Genomic DNA, 21,620 nt, shown 5'->3' on the forward strand with positions numbered 1-21,620 from the left:
TTAAATTGGCGATCTTTTTTATTAATGTGGTTTATACGTCAGCTTATATAAAGATCACACGCTAACCATGTAATCATTTTAATCTATAAAGGGTCAAATAACCAATCTGATCAAATGCATAAATTGGTACAATTTTAATACCTTATGGTGTAAAATAAGAAAACTAAAACTTCACGGCTTGTTTGAAAATCACCCCAAGCTTCAAGAGTTTGAAATGTAGTTTGCCTCAAATTGTTACCGAGAAAAAAGAACGGATTTTATCACAATGGTCCTTTATGTTTTATAAACTCATCGGTTTAATTTGTTATATTTCAAACTCATCAATTTCGTCATTTAAGTATTGACTCACTCATCACTTTTGTTCCCACGGTTAGATTCTGAAACAAACGATGGCAAACATTGTCGTTTATTTACAAAACTTGTACTAGTGTAGGTAATTTACCTAACGTCGTCCGAGTAAAAGAAGCCATCAATTGTGAGTAGAATACGAGTGCAGTATAAGAAGAGGAGGGTAAGATTTCCAAATGAGTAGAGTACGGAAGGCCAGAATGACTCAAAATGCACCAAGAGGTTGCTCATTTTAAAACATCTCCAAAGAAGATGTCAAATTGTGAATATAAAATTTAAATTTTGACAGCTTACATGGCACTTTAACATCTTTTAAAGTTTTGTTCTTCAACCGATATGTCAAATTAAATTATTATTTTATAAAATAAATTATTAAACTAATAGCAACCTCTTGATTGGAAAGAAGAAAAAAGTAGGATAATTGCATCTGTCAACTAAACATAATTATAATAAATGATTAAACTAATTAAAAATTAATAAAAAAAATTTAATAATTAATAAAAAAAATTATTTGAAGTTGTAGTCAAATGTGACAGCAACCTCTTTTGCTGCCAATTCATGTCATGCCACATGGGATTTGACACTTCTGTTGGAGAATATTAGTGTGGTCTTTTTTTACTGTTATAGCTGATGTGTACATTATGGCATCTCACACGTGGTGAATTTTTAAGTCTAACAAGTGGACAGTACATCTTAGGTGACGTGAAGCACGTGTGGCCGTTAGGATCACACGTAGGACAACCTGTTTTGTTATCATGAAAAAGTTAAAATGTCACCATAAAACTAAGTGATAATATGAGGAGTAGCCCAAGTACTTACAAACACATGTAAAGTTTCACCTCTTATCAATATAAGATTCATTCCCAGTACACATATTTGACGAACGCTCAATCTTGAAGATGCAATGCAAGTATTATCCATTTAACAACAGTTAAAGACACCCATTGATTGATGGCATACAATGTACAACATGTAAAACAAATTAACTGTCCTGACCAACTTGTCTAACTATATGATAATCTTATTTTTCTCATTTTATTTCATATACAATTCATCAAAGTCACTCTGATATTCCTTTCGGCCATTAAAACCACTCAACCAAACAGTCAAACACGGGCTCGCTGGAAGAGTCAACACTTTCACTTGGTGGAGACTCAGACAGCACAAAAAGGGGCCCGTTACTTTTGCTACCGTTGGTATCAAATATTTGAGAGATTTTTTTAGTACGATTAAAATACATAATATATCATGTGTTATTATACAAATAGTTAAATATACATGTTAAAAAATTAATAACTTAAAAAATGAAAAATTTCATCATTTATATAAAAACACGTAAAATACCATTCATGTTTCGGTTATAATGAAAATTTTCCAAATATCCCACTCTAATTTTCTGAACGTAAAGGACACACACAATTTCCTTCACACAACAATGGCCCCACACCTTTGGCGTCTTTTATATCTCAGTATTTTATTTATTTATTTAGAATAATAATCAAATTTTGCTAATCTGTATGGAATGTTTATATGAAAAGTGGAGGAGAGATTTTTTTCAAGTTTCCGTACACTTAATAATAACGTATGACATATGTGCTAGTACATTAAAAATTCTCTCATGACTGAGATCCACTTTTTTCGTGTGGGCGTCTTACTGCACAACACATGTTTATAGCTTTTGGATTAGTCAGCTCCCATGCGATTTCTGCACTTTAAAAATTTTGGTAGAAATGATAAAAACACATTCTTTTAGTTTCTCAAATACTGTTATTTTATTTAAATGTTGTTTTCGTTCGATTTATTCAACCTTGTTGAAATTTTTAAAATTTTATGTGCAAAGCAGACTCCACGTAGACCCACCATCAATGTAATCCTCAAAAGTAGAGGTTGTTCTAATCCTCCATTATCCTCATCGCATTATCTACCTACCCCTTGTATTCACAGTCCCCATTCTAATCATCAAGCACATAAACCATGAAGAAAAGGTGAAGCCTTTAGCCAGTGAAACCCTAGACAGCCCCATCCCACTCCCAAGACCTATATATACACCCATATATACATATTATTGTATCTCAAACTCGAGAACAAGCCCAGAAATGTTGCCACCAACAATGATGAGCCAGCAGATGTTGGCAACAATGGGTTCAACCCTAGCAAGCTTCATGTTCATCTGGGCAATCATCCGCCAGTACTGTCCGTACGAGCTACGCCGTTTTCTGGAGCGATACTCCCACAGAGTCACCGGCTACTTCTACCCCTACATCAAAATCTCCATCCACGAGTTCACCGGCGACCGCCTCAAGCGGAGCGAGGCCTACTCCGCCGTGGAGGCCTACCTCAGCTCCAACACCTCCAAGAGCGCCAAGCGGCTCAAGGCGGAGATGGTGAAGGACAGCAGCAACCTCGTCCTCAGCATGGACGAGTACGAAAGAGTGACGGACGACTTCCGTGGCGTAAAAGTCTGGTGGGTTCTGTCCAAATCCGTGTCCCCCGGCGGGAGATCTATGTCCATGGCTTATTATCCCGAGCAGGAGAAGCGATTTTACAAGCTGACTTTTCACAAAAAGTACCGGGACATAATCACGGCGGACTATTTAAACCATGTCGTTAATGAAGGGAAGGAGATCCGGGTTAGAAATCGGCAGAGGAAGCTGTACACAAATAGTCCGGGGTACAAATGGCCGAGCTACAAGCAGACGATGTGGAGCCACATTGTGTTCGAACACCCGGCAACGTTCGAGACAATGGCGTTGGATCCGGATAAGAAGAAGGAGATCATCGAAGATCTGGTGACTTTCAGCAAAAGCAAGGACTTTTATGCAAGAATTGGTAAAGCTTGGAAGAGGGGTTACTTGCTGTACGGTCCTCCGGGGACCGGGAAGTCCACGATGATCGCCGCGATGGCGAATCTGTTGGGGTACGATATTTATGACTTGGAGCTCACGGCGGTGAAGGACAATACGGAGCTGAGGAAGCTATTGATTGAGACGACTAGTAAGAGTATTATTGTGATTGAGGACATCGATTGTTCGCTTGATTTGACAGGGCAGAGGAAGAAGAGGGGGGCGGCGGAGAAGGGTTTTCCGGAGGAGGAGGTGAAGGGTGGCGGAGCCGGGAAGGAGCGGGTTAAGGAGGCGAAAGAGGAAGGGTACGGCGGCAGCAAGGTGACGCTTTCGGGGCTGTTGAACTTCATTGATGGGTTATGGTCTGCATGCGGAGGTGAGAGGGTGGTTGTTTTTACTACTAATTATGTTGAGAAGCTTGATCCTGCATTGATTCGGAGGGGTAGAATGGACAAACACATTGAGCTTTCTTACTGTACTTTTGATGGGTTTAGGGTTTTGGCCAAGAACTACTTGAGGATTGAGAGGCATGAGATGTTTGAGGAGATAGAAAAGCTGATGGGAGTGACGAAAATGACCCCGGCCGACGTTGCTGAGAATCTCATGCCAAAATCACCAAATGATGATCCGGAGAAATGTCTTTTGAATTTCATCCAAGCTCTTGAGGAAGCGATGGAGGAAGGTGCAAAGAAAAAAGATGAAGAGATCAAAGAGGTTGATACAAGCAAGGCAGAGGTGGCGGCGGAGGAGGCGGAGGAGGGAGGAGGAAACAAAGAGGTTGAAAGCAAGAGCGTTTTGGTTGCCGACGAAATTAGGGCAACTTGGGCAAGTGGGTGATTATTTGGGGGTTTTTGAGTTTAATATGTCAACTAAGATTAAAGTTCTTTTGGTTAACAATAATATAAATTTTAGTGCTCGAACACGTTTTGACTCCTATTGGTATGAATTTACAAGTATATGTATGTAGCAAAACACTACACTTGTCGATGGGTTTATCATTGGTTTGGTTATTGTTCAAGTGTGCGATTCAAATTCACAGTCAATGTTCGGAAAATTACGAGCAAACTGTGATTCTTAATCGGTTATGTATGTAAAGTTGTATTAATTTTTTTTTATATAAAATGTATGTGAAGTTGTACGAGATCCATCACGAGACCTATTTTTGTTGCATTTTCCTTCACCATAAGCTTTTTAGAGTTCATACCAAATTTTCCGGAAGCATTCTAGCTACGATTTGTACGCAACTTGTATTTTCATTAAAGTTGAAAGACTTTCGTAAAATGAGATGATAATTAGACGATGTTTCAAGTTGATCACGCACAATTAAATTAAAAAAAATTAGATTCATGACAATGAATACTACCACTCTAATTTTTCTTCAATAGTCAGTAGTACGAAAATGAATGGATATAATCGAATTGAGAATATAAAATTTTTGCTTACTTACCAATCTAATGGATATAAAACCGAACTATCCAATAATCCGAACTATTGAAGACTCAGCTTGATGTCGGAAGAGTGAGCTAGTTTTAGTACCAAAGGCATAATGAATGGCCTTAGGTGAAAGGACAAAAGGCCACGTGAGTTATGTGGAGTTGGTCCCATGGTGGTTGATGATCGTTACTCTTTGGATTTTCTTGTTTCACTTTCATACTTCGAAAGAAAGTGAACTGAAAACTCATCCATTTCGAAAGATACTAAGCAACTTTACGCAGTGGCCACGCAATTACACCACTTTCTCTCGCAGTACTCATCCACTCCACACTAAACTAAAATCTTATTTTTATAAAACGACTTATACAGCCCGAACACATTGTTATTGTGACATTTTGTATTAATAATGCAACAATCTAAGTCGTTTTCCAATCTCACTGACTTGCTGAGTCACAAAAGTTTAGTCCAATCCATCACATGGATGAAGGCAATCGGAGCCCACTACCGAGAGGGATTTTTTAGTGTAAAAAATACGGTTCGATACACAAGGATTATAACACTAGACTTTTGCCTCCAGAATATCATTTTTGTTGTTTGTGGATGGTGCTTTTATATTTTCCTGATATTAAATAGTGATGGGTGATAGGGCATAGGACAGCTTTTGACATGAAAATAGTAAGCCTAATTATTTAATGTGTGACATGATGAATATTTTCTTTACCATTATTGGAAATTAGGAACAGAGGATTCAAAGAATGAGCTGGCTTTTGCTTTTGGCTTATGGATTTTTGGAAAAAAGTTCCTTTTGAGATCTCTTCCTAAACGACCGGATCCAATGATCCAAACTTTTTAAATTTCATTCAACGGCAAAAAATTATCATAATTTTTAAGGAGTTAAAATAGGTAGACTGTTGAATAAAATATGAAAGATCCGGATCAACACTTGATCCGGAAACCATAGTGGAAGAGGTCCAAAGAGGGTCTCTTTCCATGTATTTTGGCTTCTGCCTTAATTCGATTTCGATCCTTCTTTTGATGTTCAATCTCCTGTTCTTTTTTTTGAACGATTCTTAGAAAAAGACATTTTCTTTTCTTGCACATGGGTTAGGTTGGTTCGTCGAGACAATCGATCTACCCTATTACTTCAGAGTTTGATCTTTTCGTAAATTAAAATAATTAGAATATCGCCTTATCAGAAAAGAAAGAATCTACCTTCATTTATTACGTCTAAACATTAATCAAACCTTATTACGGCGATAATTTCTCTAAACTCACTATTTGTATCCCTAAACTAAACCACACCATAGAACAAAATCTATGTTCCAAATGCACCATCAAATATAGCTCCATTCATAAACTCAAGTGCGGGAGCCCGGCGTGCAGCATAATGCACACCCGGCTCCCTAAAAGGACTCCGAAAATGTCACCATGCTATCGACGGCTTGAAACTGTACCGAGAAAAAGCTAAGAAATCTAAAATTTCCGGTAAATGAAATGACAAAGAAGAAATAAGCCAATCTGAGTACAAGATAAGAGCAGTTACCTTCTAAGGGAGGGAGGATGGTTCCATTACAACACAGCCAACCCTAATATGCTCTCGAACTCGCACGGCGAATCATTATATCATCAAGGGATACATGAGCACGAGAGAGAATAATAGTACTAAAACTACAAGGGCTTTCGACTTTTAACATCTCAGGCCAAATCTTTCAGTTACAGTATTACCTGAGGGTTATTGTACATTGATCGGATGAACTAAGCAACTCCCAAACAACTTCCATTCACCGGTCCTAGCTCCATAGGTTTCCTTGGACTTTGACATACTAAAAAATGACTAACTAATCTACATACCTCTCTGCATCATGCCGCTACCCTGTTGCAAATCTCGAACCAAGGTTGTTGCTGCTTAAATACGCCTAGGAGAACTCTGGCCGCAACTTTCTCCATGGGCATAGCGCACAAAATTTATGAATTTTACAATCGTACACTGGGGCTTCCTAGCGAAACACACCTGTGCTATCCTGCAGAGGAGGAAGCCTCACATCACAAATCATCCGCATCATCTTTCATTAATGTGTTTGGACCGTCATCAAAACCTGAACCAGGGGCTAGCTCGTTGAGGTCGAGGAAACGTCTTTTTTGTACACCTTCGACTTCCTCTTTCCCTGGGCTATTTGGTTTTTCAGGTGGCTGGTTTTGCTCTTTCTCAACTGTTGTCTCGGGATAATTTTCAACAGCCTGATCAACTTTCATTTCTTGGTCCTCAATATTACCATCTGATTCTTGACTTTCCATTGAATAATCCCCGTTCTCACTGGCATCATAATGTTCATCTGATGCATTTGATTTCTCAGGTTTCATAGGTTCTGGTTCTGACTCTGAGAACTCATATTGTCGATAATCAATACGATTTCTGGTGGCCCTCTTACTGCGTCTCAGACCTGACTGGAGTTCATCAACCGATCTCAATTTAGCTTCCCTCCTAGTACGGCCTGGCAACTTCTTCAATTTTCGGGGTTCTTCACTATCCTCGCTGGCACTAGCGGAATCTTCCATTTCCTCTTCTTCCTCTTCTTCAGCATTTTCTTCCTCAAAATGATACTCCTCATCTCCTTCGGAACTACTAGAAAACTTTCTTCTCTCTTTACGTTTCTTTAAGTATTCCTCATCATATATAGCCTCACCAACTATATCATCATCACTGTCAAAGTCTGCGTCATTATCTGAAACTGCTTCAACAAATTCTTTCGCAGAATACCGTTGGGGCCTCTGTCTTCGCCGATTACTACATGCAACAAATAAAAATCAGTCTACAAAAGCAGTTCAAGGATTTAAAGAATACTGAAGGCAAACATTTAAATAAGAAAAAGAAGAAAATTACTCACCTTCGATCCAATTGTTCAGATTTGTTATCTTCTTCGTCATCATCGTCATCATCATAATCAGGTGATTTAGGCGATGCAGCACTAAATCCCACATGTTCATAGGAATTTGTAGCAGCACTCCATTTACCATTACTAGAAGCTTCAGGCCTCCCAACAACCTCTCGTTTCTGTAAAGGATCTGGAGATGGCTGCTTCTTTCTGACACAGAAGAACAATACAAATAAGTCAAAAGGACTATATTGGTATGAAAAAACATGTGTATGTGTGTGTGTGAAAAAGAGAGAGAGAGAGAGAGAGAGAAGTATGAAATCCATACTTGGTTACTTTGATTGCCTCATTGATGGACCGGTCATAATCATCTGCAAAATTATTTGACACAACAATCAGATTCCATATATATCCATCGACACATGGGGATAATAACAGTAAGTATTAACATCCTGCCCTGACATGGCCATCCTCCACTTCCCAGAGTTACAATTAACTCCAGAGCATTTAGGTAAAGCTCAGATATTTCCTCCAAAAAAAAAAAAAAAACTCAGATATAAAATTCAAGGGACATTTCTCAAGAGTAACCAAGGGATCTTGCTCAAGGAATCCATTAGGATTTCGTATTACTAGACCACTACCGCATTAATCTGACCAATTGATCTTAATCCAGAAAACACAACCACCATAAGATGAAGCCTCACCAAAGGCCACATTTCTATTATTATTATTTGAAACAATCACCTGCATCTAGTTATTGTGTTAATATTATATTTTAAACAATAACCTGCATCAAGTTATTCAACATGCAACAGAATGACCCCCAAGATCTCAATGGTTAAATCCTCTACTGTGGCTAGTACAAGAATCACTAGGGCTTTTAACCAGAGCAACTGTTATCCAGAGAACAAAAACAAAGTGTAGAAGTTTGTTTCCTTACCAAACGTGTAGGTTACAGGTTTTCTGTCACGAAGAGAGCGCCCTGGACCAAGCCCATCCACGGTCAAAAAATTATCAAGGAGGAGAGCTTGTCTGTGTTGCTTCTTTAGCAACCTCTCTTTCCTCTGTGCAAATAAAAGTACAAGAGATAAAATTCTTGCTACAGAAAAAGGCTAATTCTCTCAGCAGATATATGAAAATTATTCTTCAACCACATACAAGACAAATTAACCCAACAAGGTTAAAATGTTGGTCAACTATCACTATTGCATACCTTGTGAACCTTCTCAATCTCTGCAAGCATGTCTCCTTTCAACTTCTTTCCTAGAGAAGCCTCCGTTCTATTCTTACTCGAGAAAAGTTTCTCCTGCAACAGCAAATGCTTTTAAATTTGGAGCAGCAAAAAATTCATCCAAAGTAATAATAATGCACTTTTCTACAATAAGTTATCTCCCATATACAGGAGATGGGATCTGATAAATCTAATGCTATTTCCTAATCATTAATTGTTTCAATATATGTGCATATGCATCCATTTCCTCAACAGTATTGGTTTCAGAGGCTCCGGATCCAAAAAAATATTTGAATAGGAAAACTAACTCAAACGTCAACCCTAAAAGTTTTGCAAGGCAATACTAATACAGAGCACAATAACACAACAATATGGGCAGAGAACTTTATTATCTTACAGAAACATCTTGGAATTCATCGAAATTGGTTGCGACTGTTTCCCACTGATATGATGCACTGGGAAGGACATTGGAACCTTTTCCCTTCACTTTCTTCATATCAACCTTCCTTATCTCCCGATATAACCGATAACCAATTATTGGATCATCTTCATACCTGCAGCATCCACAAACACCCAGTAAATAAGCACTCAAACACAACAGTGCAATTTACATTTTACCCATAAACCCTCCACAATGGAAAGCATAGTTGATGTAACATTTACTATGAACCAAACAAAGGTAAGCTAAAATGGATATGATAAGAAACTTCATTATATTACCAGTAAGAGATTCCTTGTGAATCACCTCCAATACGTTCTTTGCGAAATGCTGAAAGTTGAACTCCATGCTTCAGTGAGTTGTCAATATAGTTCCGAATATCTTCTTGCTACAATACATCACTCAGATTTAGTCCTTCTGGTAAACTAACAGAAGCATAGACATATGATCCGGGAAGTAGGTAATACCAAATCAATTTTCTAGTTCTAAAAACATGATTTCCAAGTCATACATTCTAAGACCCAATTCTGAAAAGAAAAAAGGGGGAGAGAGAGGGGGAGAGAGAGGGAGGGACGGAGGGAGGGAGGGGAGAGAGAGAGAGAGAGAGAGAATGCATTGCGTCTCCAACAGATTTTCCATTTCAATTTAAAGAATGGTTAATATTTAGAGTTTGGACATACAGACTATCATATTGCTTAGGCAATGGACCAAAAGGTTACTAATAACATTCAATGGATTCTAACATTAAGTTTTACAGAAAATAAATGCTTAGTTTAAATCGATTAACGATAACAATACCTCAACACGAATATCACAAAGTGCTTTCAAGATGACCACACGGACCCCAGGATCAAGTGTTTTATATGCCTCAATCTCCGCCCTATCAAAGTAGCATGATGTGACATGTTATAAATGAAAACAAATTCATACGCTAGAGTAAACAAATACACATGATTGCTCACCCATGTGAAACAACAATGGGTAGATCCCCCTCTGCAACCTGCAATAGACATCCAAATTAGTTAATATGATTCCGCAGAATTACAAAACAAGTTGGCTCTAGCCCAAATATTGCCAACAACTAATTATACGAGTACAATTACCCAATGCCACCAGTCTCTCAGCTTTCTGCATAAAACAGTGACCCAAGTATCACGTGTAAGTGCCATTCGCGTAATAGGAGGAATTGCCTGTAGAATAAACCAATTAAAATTCAGGGGCAATCCAGTAACAGTTGCATTGACAAACTAACAACATAACATTAATTTCCCAGAAGCATGAGCATTCCATCGGTCATATAAGATTAAAATTACAAGGAGACATTTTATAATCCATTCACTAGAATATGACTTAAAACATCCACATTTATGCAGTAAAATGGAAAAACTTAAAATTCCGGACTTACAAGGATTTTGAAACATGAAAATGACAAAAGAAACAAATTAAAGCTTTAGAAATATCACAAGGGATCCTTCCTTTTCCAGAGTATTGACATGTTCTAGTTCTAAAAAGTTCAATTAAATTAGGAACAGTTAGTTGACAATGAGAACCATGACAGAAATAGCAGTGGCTATGCACTGGTGTGAGTTAGCAATTAGATTCACGTAAACAGAGCAAAACCGATGAGAGAATTAAAGAAGGCATGATTAACAAAGAATTAATAGCAAAGATGGTGCTAGATGAGAGAAGTAAAAGGATTCACATAATCGACTCCATTCTATTGGGGTAATGGCTTTGATTGATTTAATTGACTTGTCAAACCACACTGGTCTTTGGAAGAGGCTTGGCTACAATATTAGTCCTCACATAGGACATGTCTTCTGCAGAAATTTCGACAAGATTCCACTCAAAGATCATGTCTCAAAAGCCAACAAAAAGACAAAAAGATAAATTATTCCAAATTATATGATATGACACAGGTATTTCGCATTGCTGCAAACCAATCCAATTGCACCATAAATGTGTTGCAAGTGCCCAATAAAAACCTCCAAACTCTTCTTTTACATCTATTTCTTGAACTTTAAAAGGTGTTTGCAAACACAAGGGCTCAAGTATTGAAGCCATTTTGCGCCAGGGTTCTTCAGACCACAGATTGTGGTCATTAACATATGGAAAACCATCCCTCCGGAAAGAAGCTGTTTTCATTCCTATCTGCATTTTAAAGGGAACCTAATGGACTGCTACCGGATTTACCCGGAGGAATGCTTCCGAACTTTAAGCAATAAAACATAAAAAGTTACAAGCTTTATACCAAATATGAACTAATGAAAACTAACAATGCACAAAGTTGTAGATGTTTTCGAATAACCTTCAACAATGGAATGTGAATGTCACTCAAAGTATCGTTGGGTGTGATCAAAGCCGTCTCCAACTCCTCCGCCGAGAACTCATCCGAAATATTCAGCAGCGGCCGATAAACCTGAGAAATACAGAACAGAATGGAAAACACATAAGCCCTAAAACACCATGAAACCACAAAACCCTAAAAAGGAAAAAATCGAAGCTTTCGAGAGCTTACGTGCAAGAAATTGAGTACGGAAGCCAATTCCCACATGGAGCGGAGGGTCCAGCGAGGCAATAGCGAGGGCGGGGGAGGTTCCACCAGCGGTGTCACAATCTTGCTGGCGCTGCTGCATTGCGGCGACGACCGCTCGTCATCTCTCTGCTGCTGCTGCTGTTCCTTTTTGCTGACGGCTCGCCGTTTCTCGGCGGGGTGGTTCTGCTGCTGCTGGAACTGCTGCTGTATCCGAGCGGCGGCGCGTATGGTGCAGGCGCGGGAGGGGCGGTTGCTCCTGGATAAGGGTGGCGTGGGGGCCGGGGCCGATGCCTTGTTGTCGTTCTGAGGGGGTTGTTCTTGCTGCTGGGGCTCCGGCGAGGATCGGACGGCTGGGATCGGAGGAAGTGCAGATTCCAGAGACATGGTTTTTGGGGAGATCGAGCAGAGAAAGAGGGTTTAGTATGAGATTACATGCAGGGGATCAGCAACATTGGGGGTTAGGGTTTGTGGGTTAATTTCGTTTTTGGAATTTTAGAGTGAGAAACACAGAGGAGAGAGGAGAGAGAAGAAGGGCACGGAGGAGGGGGAGGGACCAAAAGCTCCAAACCACCTTTCACATATCACTCTGGGTTTATTATTTTTTGAGTTAATTGGGAGTAGCTTCATTCAATTTTTTATCCTTTTAAATTATAAATTTGTGAATATTAATTTTGAATTTATTATAATATAGAGTCATGGTCGTTTTGATTAATTTCATTAGAACATTTTTTTTATCTAAAATATTTTTTCTGAAAAAAATCTAAAATAAAAATTTTAGACGGATAAAAAATGGACAAAAGTTCTAACGGAACCATTGCTCCATATTATAGTAAGTTTATGAATTAATACTCACAGATTTTTAGTATAAGGATCAAAGTTCAAATTTGACTAAAATTTAAGAACAATTGCTCTAATTTTCTCGTTGGTATTGACATTAATACTATTTTTGGGAAAATTGATTAATTAATTAATTTAAAATATTTGTGCTTAGTCCGAGAAGGAAAAAGAGAAGGAGATTATATAAAGTGAATAACATTACACAAATTGAACTCAATTTAGGAAATTAAGAATAAATGCGAATTTAGTTAGTTGGCGGCACAAAATATATCCGTCTCTTTAGTTTACACTCTTGTTTCATTTTTTTTTTTATTATTTGATTTAGTTTAGAATAAAAGTAACACTTCATCAAAAATATATTTTGATTATTGTGTAACGGTTTTTCTAGTAGAATTTGTGTAATTGGCATAAAAATAAAAAATAAAATCCATATTTAAGGTAAAAGAATAAAGTAATGTGATAATCCATCAGTCATTCAACTGCGGACCTTTACCCTTTCCTATATTTACATTATTTTATTTATTTGTGTTTTTTATTTTCTTTTATTTTCAATTATCCTTTTCTACTTTTTTTAGTATAAGAAATAGATAAAGGAACGTCAAAGCAGAGATGAACAATTTAAGTGAATATATATATTATAAATTAATTATTATGAAGATTAAAATTAAATTACACACTAAATTATTATTAGGATAATAATTAAGTGTTCACTACTAAGTATTCTATACACTAACTTTCTGATTTAGTCAAACTAAAAAATATTACGGTTCTATTTTTTAAAGTCCAAAAATATAAATGATATGGTCATTATTTTAAAAAAAGCTAAGCTTCTTTTCCTCTAATTTTTGTGCACAATTGTTTCTTTTACTTCATTATTAATCATAATTAATATACTTCAATCAATTTCATCACATATTAACACAAACCATTCCCTTAAATGTCAAAGCCAATTTTCTTTTGTTTGTTTTTATTTCCTTTCCACAAGAAACACTATCAATATGAGCAATTTTTTAGTGCACTTGGAACACCGTCAAGTAGTATTACTATTTGAGGATGGGGGCCTAGTTGCAGTGGCACTAGAGCCAAAGAAACTCCCACCTCACCCAAGTTCGATTCCCCCCACCCCCAAGCTTAACTAATGACAAAAAAAAAAGTAGTGTTACTATTTAACCAAATTTTTGATACATATATTTGTTTATTTTAATATATGCTAGAAATAGTACTTATAAATCCCGTCGTCCACCCATTGTATAACACATAAAATTCTACACCAGGTCGCAAATGTTTCCGGTACATATAAAAAATTCTCAAGAAATAAAATCTCCCCCTTTAACACTCAAAACATATAATTACAAAGAAAAGTTCCAAACACATTGATACAAAAGCCTAGAAAATGCTAGACAAAACTGAGGAGAAGCAACACTAGAGAAGAAAACAAGAGCACTGCATTCTTAGATGGGTGACTTAACCACGAAGCATGAGATTTAGGCAAACCAGTAGGACCTGGGGTTGCACCAGCAGTCGCATTCTCCTTTGAGCATGTGTAACGACACCGACTAGGCCGAACAACTCTGTAAACGCCGCTGCTGGCTAGAACGAACATGTCCTTGCGGTTGTCCTCCCCGAACGAGAAAATGTAGCCTAGAGCCGGAAGACTACTGTCCGGGACAGCGCTGCAAGCTATCGGAGAGTCACTTGCGCAGCTGAAAGGGATTTTGCTCGAGCTAAAGTTTCCGCTGTTTTCTGGATCTTCGGAGCCTGCCCATATTGCACCAGCGTACAAATCGCCATACAAATACCTGAAAAACAACCTCATCAAGATCAGTACTTCAATAGTACTAGTGCAAAAATGTGCCGTCAAGAAAATGCTTCAGTTCTCTTAGCTAGGCCAGTTTTCGAGATAACTTTTAATTATTTTTGAAGAATGATGATCAGTTACCTTCCATACGTGCACGGATCAGTCTCAGACCGATAGATATAGCCCCCGGTTATGGATGCCGAACCTTCTTTCTTGTTCACTTCAGAATGGTTGTACCCCATGACGGGAAAAATTACGTCTGTAGGTTTTGTGGATGTGTTTCCAGCAAGTGACTTCGGAGGAGTGTAAGTGTATGGGCCTTCATAAAAACGCCAGCCATAGTTTCCACCCTTGGTGATCACATCCACCTCTTCATATAGATCCTGTTAGGTGAACAAATCAGTGTCAGAGGATGTAATTTTTAAGGGGAAGAAAACTCTTTGTAGTTCTCTTCAGTTCATGTCAGAAACAGAAAATTTCGAAGACTTGGGATCTTCTGGCAGACAGAAATTGCTTGTAAAAACTTAGAGATGAAAGATTTATTCTATACCTGCCCAACATCTGCGCATATAAAGTAGGAAGGATTTTCTGCATCAAAACTGCAGCGCCACGGATTTCTTAGTCCTAGAGCCCAAATTTCCGGCCTCAGTGCTGGATCTTCGGTGAATGGATTGTCTTTGGGGATGGAGTAGTTTCCCCACAGACCAAGTTTATCCATTTCTGCAGCACCTGAAAATACATTGCAAGGTTATCAAATGTGCAATAGGAAGCAGATTGGTTTTGGTAGCAGAAATGCTGGTACTTACTTGGTACATTATCAACGTCGAGCCTCATAATCTTTCCAAGCAAAGATTTCTTGTTTTGAGAGAAATTGTATGGATCGCCTACACCGCCACCATCTCCCATCATGAAGTATAAGTACCCATCTTCCGGTCCAAAGAGTATCTGTCCTGCATGATGAGCTGTGAAAGGAAGGCCCATGGTAAATATCCTCCTTACTTCCGTTGGTCTAGCGCTCGTTGCCTGGCAGAAGGATTCATTGGGAGGAACTTTGCGGTCAGTTTTCATGAAAAAAAGGCACAACAGGAAGTATGAAAACTTAAAGCAATGAGCAAGTTAAAGTAACCGAAAATTGACAGAAGAGAGTATGTAGTGGTGTACCAAGGAAGGCTGGGATGCAGTACCATTAGCAGTATATTCTGCTACAACACTTTGGTACTGGCACGGCTGAGCACCATTATCGGAACCTAGCTTTGAAGGATCACAATCAACATCTGAATTGCATGAACATCGTCCAGTGCATCCAGGCCACTTAACCTTGTCACAGTTGAACGAAGCAAAAAACCGACCATTTTGCGCGAAATTGGGATGGAACGCCATCCCCATCATTCCAAATTCAGTATCGAAATGAACCTCATCGGTTAGATCAACAAAGGGACTCGACTCATCAAGCCCCATTACCCCTCCTGATCCATCTTCAGGAATTGTTGCCAGCCAAATTTTGCCTTCCTGGGTCGAGAAAAACGCGCGGTTGGAGCCATCCGGATGAGCAACCATGTTGAGGTAAGATCCATTTCCAATTTTCTCAAGGCACAAACCATGTGGGGGGATGGGAATGCCAGAATCATTCAGTGTGACCGGCTCGCCATTGAAACAGACTGATTCGTCGCTAGAGGCTCCGCCAAATGCGCTGCAGAAAGCGGATTTTGATTGCCAGAGTTTGGTTAGCTCACTAGCATTGGTCTTGGCAGGCGGTCCACCTTGTAATGAAGGGTTAAAGGGGGAGTTCAAAATCGACACATTTTGGCATGTGTCCCATACGGTGGAGCAAAAATCGGTTACTGCTGCCTTAGACTGGGATGAATTTGATGAAACAGTTGAGTTGCAGAGAACCGGAACAGGGCGGATCACAGGGTCAACGGTAAATAGCTCACCCGAAAACGGATCACACCTCTGAAATCAGGAGATGATATGCATCATGCTCTCACTAGACGTACAAAATTATAAAATTGAAAAAAATTGTAACTTTATAAGTTTGTATACAAGTACTAAACGCTACTAATCACTTGAGCTACAATTCGCTTGCAGAAACATTATATAGTTTACAAAAAGGGAAAGAGAAGGACTTACTGCACAAAGTACTGATTTCAAAAGGGAAGCACAGCCAGAATTGGAGATGTTCATGGTTTGGAATTGCTTCTGAATTTGTGAATCTTCAGTGGAGTTGCAGCAGGCAGTTTCGTTGTAAGGACAAAACTTGAGTGGAACACTCAGAGTAGAAGGTGCCCCTGCAATCAATTAAACCATTTGGATGCAATTTCATAAGGAATTTAAGATACTCAAACACAAAGCATAGTACGAGCGATATTCTACTTTAAACTAATCTAAACTGCCGGGAAGAGGATTCGAGCGTAAAGCGGCAAACTTTGTAATACAAAATTGATAAAAAGGAAATAGAGGGAAAAACTCACTTGAATCAATGCATAGAGGATGTGAAGTTGAAGGATTGAACAGCAGCAGCAAGCTGCATAGCAGAAGTCCAATAGCAAGAACTCTACCCATCTCCACACCAGAAGAGAGAGAGAGAGAGATTGTTTTCCTGTCCCTCCCCTTTAATCTAATTAACAGGTCCAAATAGCAACACTGTTGCTTTCATTGACTTGAGAGAAATGAAAATTTAAAGCTCACAGAATTATTAATTTCTGCCAATCCAACCACTCTCTTCTACCGGTATGCTTCTCCATTACAGCACATTCACATGTTCATCTCTCTCTCTCTCTCTCTCTCTCTCTCTCTCTCTCTCTCTCTCTCTCTAAAGACCAAAGTTTTAATATTCAGCTTCCAGAAGGGATATCATTTTCAATCTCTCTCTCTCTCTCTCTCTCTCTCTCTCTCTCTCTCGAGCTAAGCTGCAGAAATGGATTTGTTTTCAATATCTGTCCCTCACAACCCTTTTGATAAATTTTTCATTTTTCAACTCATTGATTCAAAGGCTAAAGCTTTATGAACAACTTGCAAGTTTTTAGATATTGGGGGTTGGACTTTTGGGTTAATTTTTTTATCTAAATTCATTAGGGTTGTTGGGAAGATAGATAAATTAGACGCCCACTTGTTTTGTTGTTTGCATAGATTAAAAAAACCAACTTTGGATAAATCTTGGGTGGTTTTCAGTGTGTCTTGTGCCAAATTTGAATACTCAAATGCCCTTGCGGGTAGGGTGGGTGTGTTCCAAGTTTGAAAAACCACCCAACACCAAAAGACAAGCCGGAAACTCATCACAATATTCCGATTCTCAGCGGATCCTTTTGGTGAGGATTTTGGGATCCGTAAATCTTGTTCGTTCATCATACATCGTGCGATCAGTTTTTGTCAAATACCGTTTATGTTTATTTTTAAATTAAAATATTTAAAACATTTTCTGACCGCACGATGTATGATAAACAAACACGATTCACGGATTTCAAAATCTTCACAAAAAGGATCGGGCGAGGATCTGGACTCACAATATTCAATACGATTTGGGATCCCACTTGGATTTTAGCAGTAAAAAACCCTAATGGTGGGATCCAACGGCATTCATGACTCGATTGTGGAAGGAAAAAACCAAAATATGATGTGGGATTAATGGATGGTGCTATCATATAGTCAACAAGTAATGTTCTTATCTATGTGGTCACATGGAGAGTTAAGAACCGAGGGTATGAAATCGATGCATAGAAGTCTCTTTTAGGAGAGAATTTTGGCAGGCGAGCCTAACCAGTTAGATAGTCAAGTGCTTATTACAAAAGGATGAGTGTATTTGAGTATTATCTTATCCGACTCCATTCATGTGGTGCAAAGAGATTTTAACCGAGTGTATGGAATAGGGGTGGGCACTTAGAACCGAAAATCGAAATCGAAACACGAATCAAATCAAACTGACCGAACTGTTTGGTTTTGTGGTTTTGAAACCAAACCGCAACATAAAAAAACAGTTTGATTTTGATTTTGACTTTTGAAAATCGCACCGAAACCGAACCGCACAGTAAATATTAATAAACATTTAATTAAATGTCCATATTAGATTTTATGTTTTAATTGGTTGCTTGTTAGAATCTATACACTTAGTATGGACTCAACCACACTAGAATATCATCATTCATCACTTTTTTTGGTTCATTAACTTGAAAGGCCTTTGTTATTTTATACTATCATACACACACACACACATATGTACAAGGGTGGACTAATCATGTTATCAAGAGTCGAACAATGATCTAATGAAGTCCACTTATTTAAAGCATGATATCACATATTCTAGTATGAAAGTTTCGCTCACGTTTAATGAATTCAAAGTTATTCAACTTGTTTTATGTTATATCTTGTACAAGACACCCTTTTGTTGTACAAACCATATTTTAACATCACAACTACATGAAACATGCTAATTGTTTACATAACAAATGTCTTTTTCCTATTGCTATTGGGAAATGCTTATTAATATGTTAAATTGCAAATTGTACATTTTTTCTTAAAAACCAAACCGAAACCGTTTGAAACCGCATCGAATGAAACCAAACGTTTTGGTTTCATTTTGGTTTTGGCTTCAAAACCGTATCGAACCGAACCGCAAAAAATTTCGGTTTCTGTTTCGGTTTCGGTTTCACTCAAAACCGCACCGAACCAAACTATGTCCACCCCTAGTATGAAACAATGATATAGATATATCTCTTCTCTATTGATAAAACTCAACACCTAATAATATGTGGATAGATTAAAACAATATCAATGATACCGATTAAAAATATTAAACCTGAAGTTTAACATCGTAGATAGTTAAAACTTAAATAGGACAACTTGATCAGTTACATGGTTGGGCCCCTCTCATAATGAAATAAATCTCATTATATTACTCGGTACGACCCTCACTGGGTAGCCTTCACCCACTCTGAGTATTTCTCCTCTTCTAGATGCGCAGCTCTTCTAGAAAGAAAAAAAAATAAGGGTCGTAATGAGAATCGTCACATGTCTAAAAATTGAAAAAAAATTCATTGTGACAGGAATACAAACGTTATACCACGTGTTTTAATAGAAGTGGCGAGAAATTTTATTTTTAAGTTATTAACTTTTTAGTACATATCTTATCATTTATACTCATGTACTGATCACACTGAAAAATCTCTCCTAAAAATCAATGTTTGTCAGTGCTTTCTGGGATTGTAAAAGTTGAGCAAACTAAATAAACAAAATGGCTCAAGAACAAGGACTTGGATTGTCTGCCCTACCATTTCGGTGCCCTTCCCGTGCCCTCCTGTTTTGTGTGGTCACGGTTAAGCCACGTCAATATTTTATATTATTTTTTTATAAAAATAATAAAACAAAAAGAAATAGTAATATAAAATGTTGACGTGGTTTAACCGTGACCACAAAGACAGGAGGGCACGGGGAGGGCATCACAATTAGAGGGCAGACAATCCAAGTCCCAAGAACAAAGCCTGTTCACATTAAATAAGTGAAAAAAACAGCTGTAATTGTTGATCGTGGAGAGCAGAACATTGGACAGATTACAACAACTTATTAGCACGACAAAAGGAATTAAGATTCTTTTCGGATCTTTACGTTCAGAGGGGATGGATTCGAAAATTCGAACAAATCATTTTAAATCATACAGTTCTTATTAGTTCATCACACTGATTTATTTTACACAAATTAAAGATTTTGATCTCTCATTCTTTCTTTTCAATGGTCCGAATATGTGAATTCTTGCGCCCCAAACATAAAAATTCAGAAAATATCTCGACTTGACAACATGCAGTTTTTGAAACTTAGAATGTTAAAAAGTTGGGGTGTGATATCCACACACCGTTTTTTACTTCTTACACACCCCTTATTAGTTTCTGTCTGTTGATCTTCTTCAACTCATCAAATCAGACGATCGAAAACCAAAAATATATGAAAGAAGTAAAAAATGGTGTATGAATATCTCACCCCTAAAAAGTTTAAAACTGAAAAAGTGGTATTGGACTTGGCATGCTTCTGCCCCTGGTGGAGTTGAGATGAGCGATGGCCTATGGGCAAGTCCTAGAAGTTGGCCCAGGAGACTACCACATGTACTTCAACAAAAATTGTTTCCCCATCACTTTTAAAAAGTTCCGTGTCACCAATCGACATTAGAACCGATTGCTTGACACGGGCAATACATATGTTGACCGGATTTCATGATACTTTTGCTACTTTGATCCATTTTGTTGACATGGTTGCATATTTAGTGTGTTATGAAAAAAAATCAAGAGTTAAATTCTGATATATTGCCGGTTGATATGTGTAGAGTGAGCGGCCAAGAAAAATTGGCATTGGTTAGCCCCGATTGCCACTACTGGTCCAATTGGCTCCCATGTTGAGGGACCGAACATTCAGATGAGAGAAAAACACTATATTTAGAAAGATAAGCACACCTTAATTTGTGAAATTAATTGATGACTATTTGATCTAGTAAATATTTACTCTCCAATTTATAAGAGATCTTATATCCAAATCTGATGAACAACATTTGTTTAATAAAAGATTATAGCCTATGACAAAACTTAACATCGAAGTATGAGATTATTGGTTTTTTTTTTTAAGTGATAACAAAGTAATGCAACTTTTAGTCATAAATTATAACAAAGAGTTTGAACATTATATACACATGCACCTCATGAAGGACAAGTACTAGTCGGAAGCCCTACTCTGTTCCACCATTTGGCTCACTCTTCAGTCGGAAGAACGTCTATCATACGCAGTCTTACCCTTTGTAAATAAATTGTTTCCACAACTCAAATATAGGACATTTCGGTCATCAAAGAACAACATATCTGTTGCGCAAAACTTACTCTCTTTATATTGGAGTTGATAATAATAAAATATCAACTCGAATAAGAACAATAATTATGCAGACATAAGGGGAACAAGAACGTTGACCATGAGTCACAGAATGCTCCTTGCCACATATAAAATTGCAGCGGCTTGGTCTTCCAACTCTATAAACACCACAGCTTGTTAAGACATAAACATCCTTCTTGCTGTCTTCTGCAAATGAGAATATATACCCCAAGGCAAGGGGCATAACTGGAGTTTCCTGCTGCTCTAATGCTGTTGCATTGAACTGGAGAATCATGGGCACATTTGAATGATATCTTGGCCGTTGAGAAGTTCCCACTGTATTCTGGGGTTTCGGTTCCTTGACAAGATGAACTTGTGTCTGCTTCGGCACGACAAAAGGTCTGTTGTTCGTGCAATCGTAGAACGCATTTGGATTCAAAA

General features: G+C 38.0%; 3 protein-coding genes across 3 annotated transcripts; 1 reads left to right on the forward strand and 2 right to left on the reverse strand.

Moving 5' to 3' along the window:
- The first annotated feature begins 1,985 nt into the window (after positions 1–1,985).
- On the forward strand, positions 1,986–4,111 carry LOC108173509 (AAA-ATPase At3g28580-like). The gene has a single exon (XM_017332686.3). The coding sequence runs from the start codon at positions 2,445–2,447 to the stop codon at positions 4,026–4,028; it is 1,584 nt and encodes a 527-aa protein (XP_017188175.3). The 5' UTR covers positions 1,986–2,444; the 3' UTR covers positions 4,029–4,111.
- A 1,993-nt stretch (positions 4,112–6,104) lies between these two features.
- On the reverse strand, positions 6,105–12,323 carry LOC103438154 (DDT domain-containing protein DDR4-like). The gene is made up of 12 exons (XM_029104005.2): positions 11,687–12,323; positions 11,477–11,587; positions 10,272–10,358; positions 10,131–10,168; positions 9,967–10,048; positions 9,450–9,556; positions 9,127–9,283; positions 8,712–8,804; positions 8,439–8,562; positions 7,827–7,869; positions 7,511–7,708; positions 6,105–7,410 (listed from the first exon to the last, which is right to left on the reverse strand). Exons 1-12 carry the CDS (start codon positions 12,086–12,088, stop codon positions 6,669–6,671), a joined length of 2,184 nt encoding a protein of 727 aa, XP_028959838.2. The 5' UTR covers positions 12,089–12,323; the 3' UTR covers positions 6,105–6,668.
- A 1,438-nt stretch (positions 12,324–13,761) lies between these two features.
- Positions 13,762–17,296, reverse strand: LOC103420327 (HIPL1 protein-like). Its single transcript, XM_008358384.4, has 7 exons — positions 16,811–17,296; positions 16,470–16,627; positions 15,501–16,292; positions 15,146–15,362; positions 14,890–15,068; positions 14,481–14,722; positions 13,762–14,340 (listed from the first exon to the last, which is right to left on the reverse strand). Exons 1-7 carry the CDS (start codon positions 16,899–16,901, stop codon positions 13,938–13,940), a joined length of 2,082 nt encoding a protein of 693 aa, XP_008356606.3. The 5' UTR covers positions 16,902–17,296; the 3' UTR covers positions 13,762–13,937.
- Between the last annotated feature and the right edge of the window lie 4,324 nt (positions 17,297–21,620).

The sequence above is a fragment of the Malus domestica genome, chromosome 06, assembly GCF_042453785.1.
Source record: "Malus domestica chromosome 06, GDT2T_hap1".
NCBI classification, from domain to species: Eukaryota; Viridiplantae; Streptophyta; class Magnoliopsida; order Rosales; family Rosaceae; genus Malus; species Malus domestica.

What these genes read in the sequence shown, in the direction of transcription:
- LOC103420327 (XM_008358384.4), bottom strand. Translation starts at nt 16,901, where the DNA reads ATGGGTAGAGTTCTTGCTATTGGACTTCTGCTATGCAGCTTGCTGCTG. An exon ending in TCCTCTATGCATTGATTCAA is followed by an intron (nt 16,628 to 16,810) that starts GTGAGTTTTTCC and finishes AATTGATTGCAG; the next exon opens with GGGCACCTTCTACTCTGAGT. An exon ending in GATCCGTGCACGTATGGAAG is followed by an intron (nt 14,341 to 14,480) that starts GTAACTGATCAT and finishes GTTGTTTTTCAG; the next exon opens with GTATTTGTATGGCGATTTGT.
- LOC103438154 (XM_029104005.2), bottom strand. Translation starts at nt 12,088, where the DNA reads ATGTCTCTGGAATCTGCACTTCCTCCGATCCCAGCCGTCCGATCCTCG. An exon ending in AGATTGAGAAGGTTCACAAG is followed by an intron (nt 8,563 to 8,711) that starts GTATGCAATAGT and finishes TTATTTGCACAG; the next exon opens with AGGAAAGAGAGGTTGCTAAA. An exon ending in TCTGAACAATTGGATCGAAG is followed by an intron (nt 7,411 to 7,510) that starts GTGAGTAATTTT and finishes TGTTGCATGTAG; the next exon opens with TAATCGGCGAAGACAGAGGC.
- LOC108173509 (XM_017332686.3), top strand. Translation starts at nt 2,445, where the DNA reads ATGTTGCCACCAACAATGATGAGCCAGCAGATGTTGGCAACAATGGGT.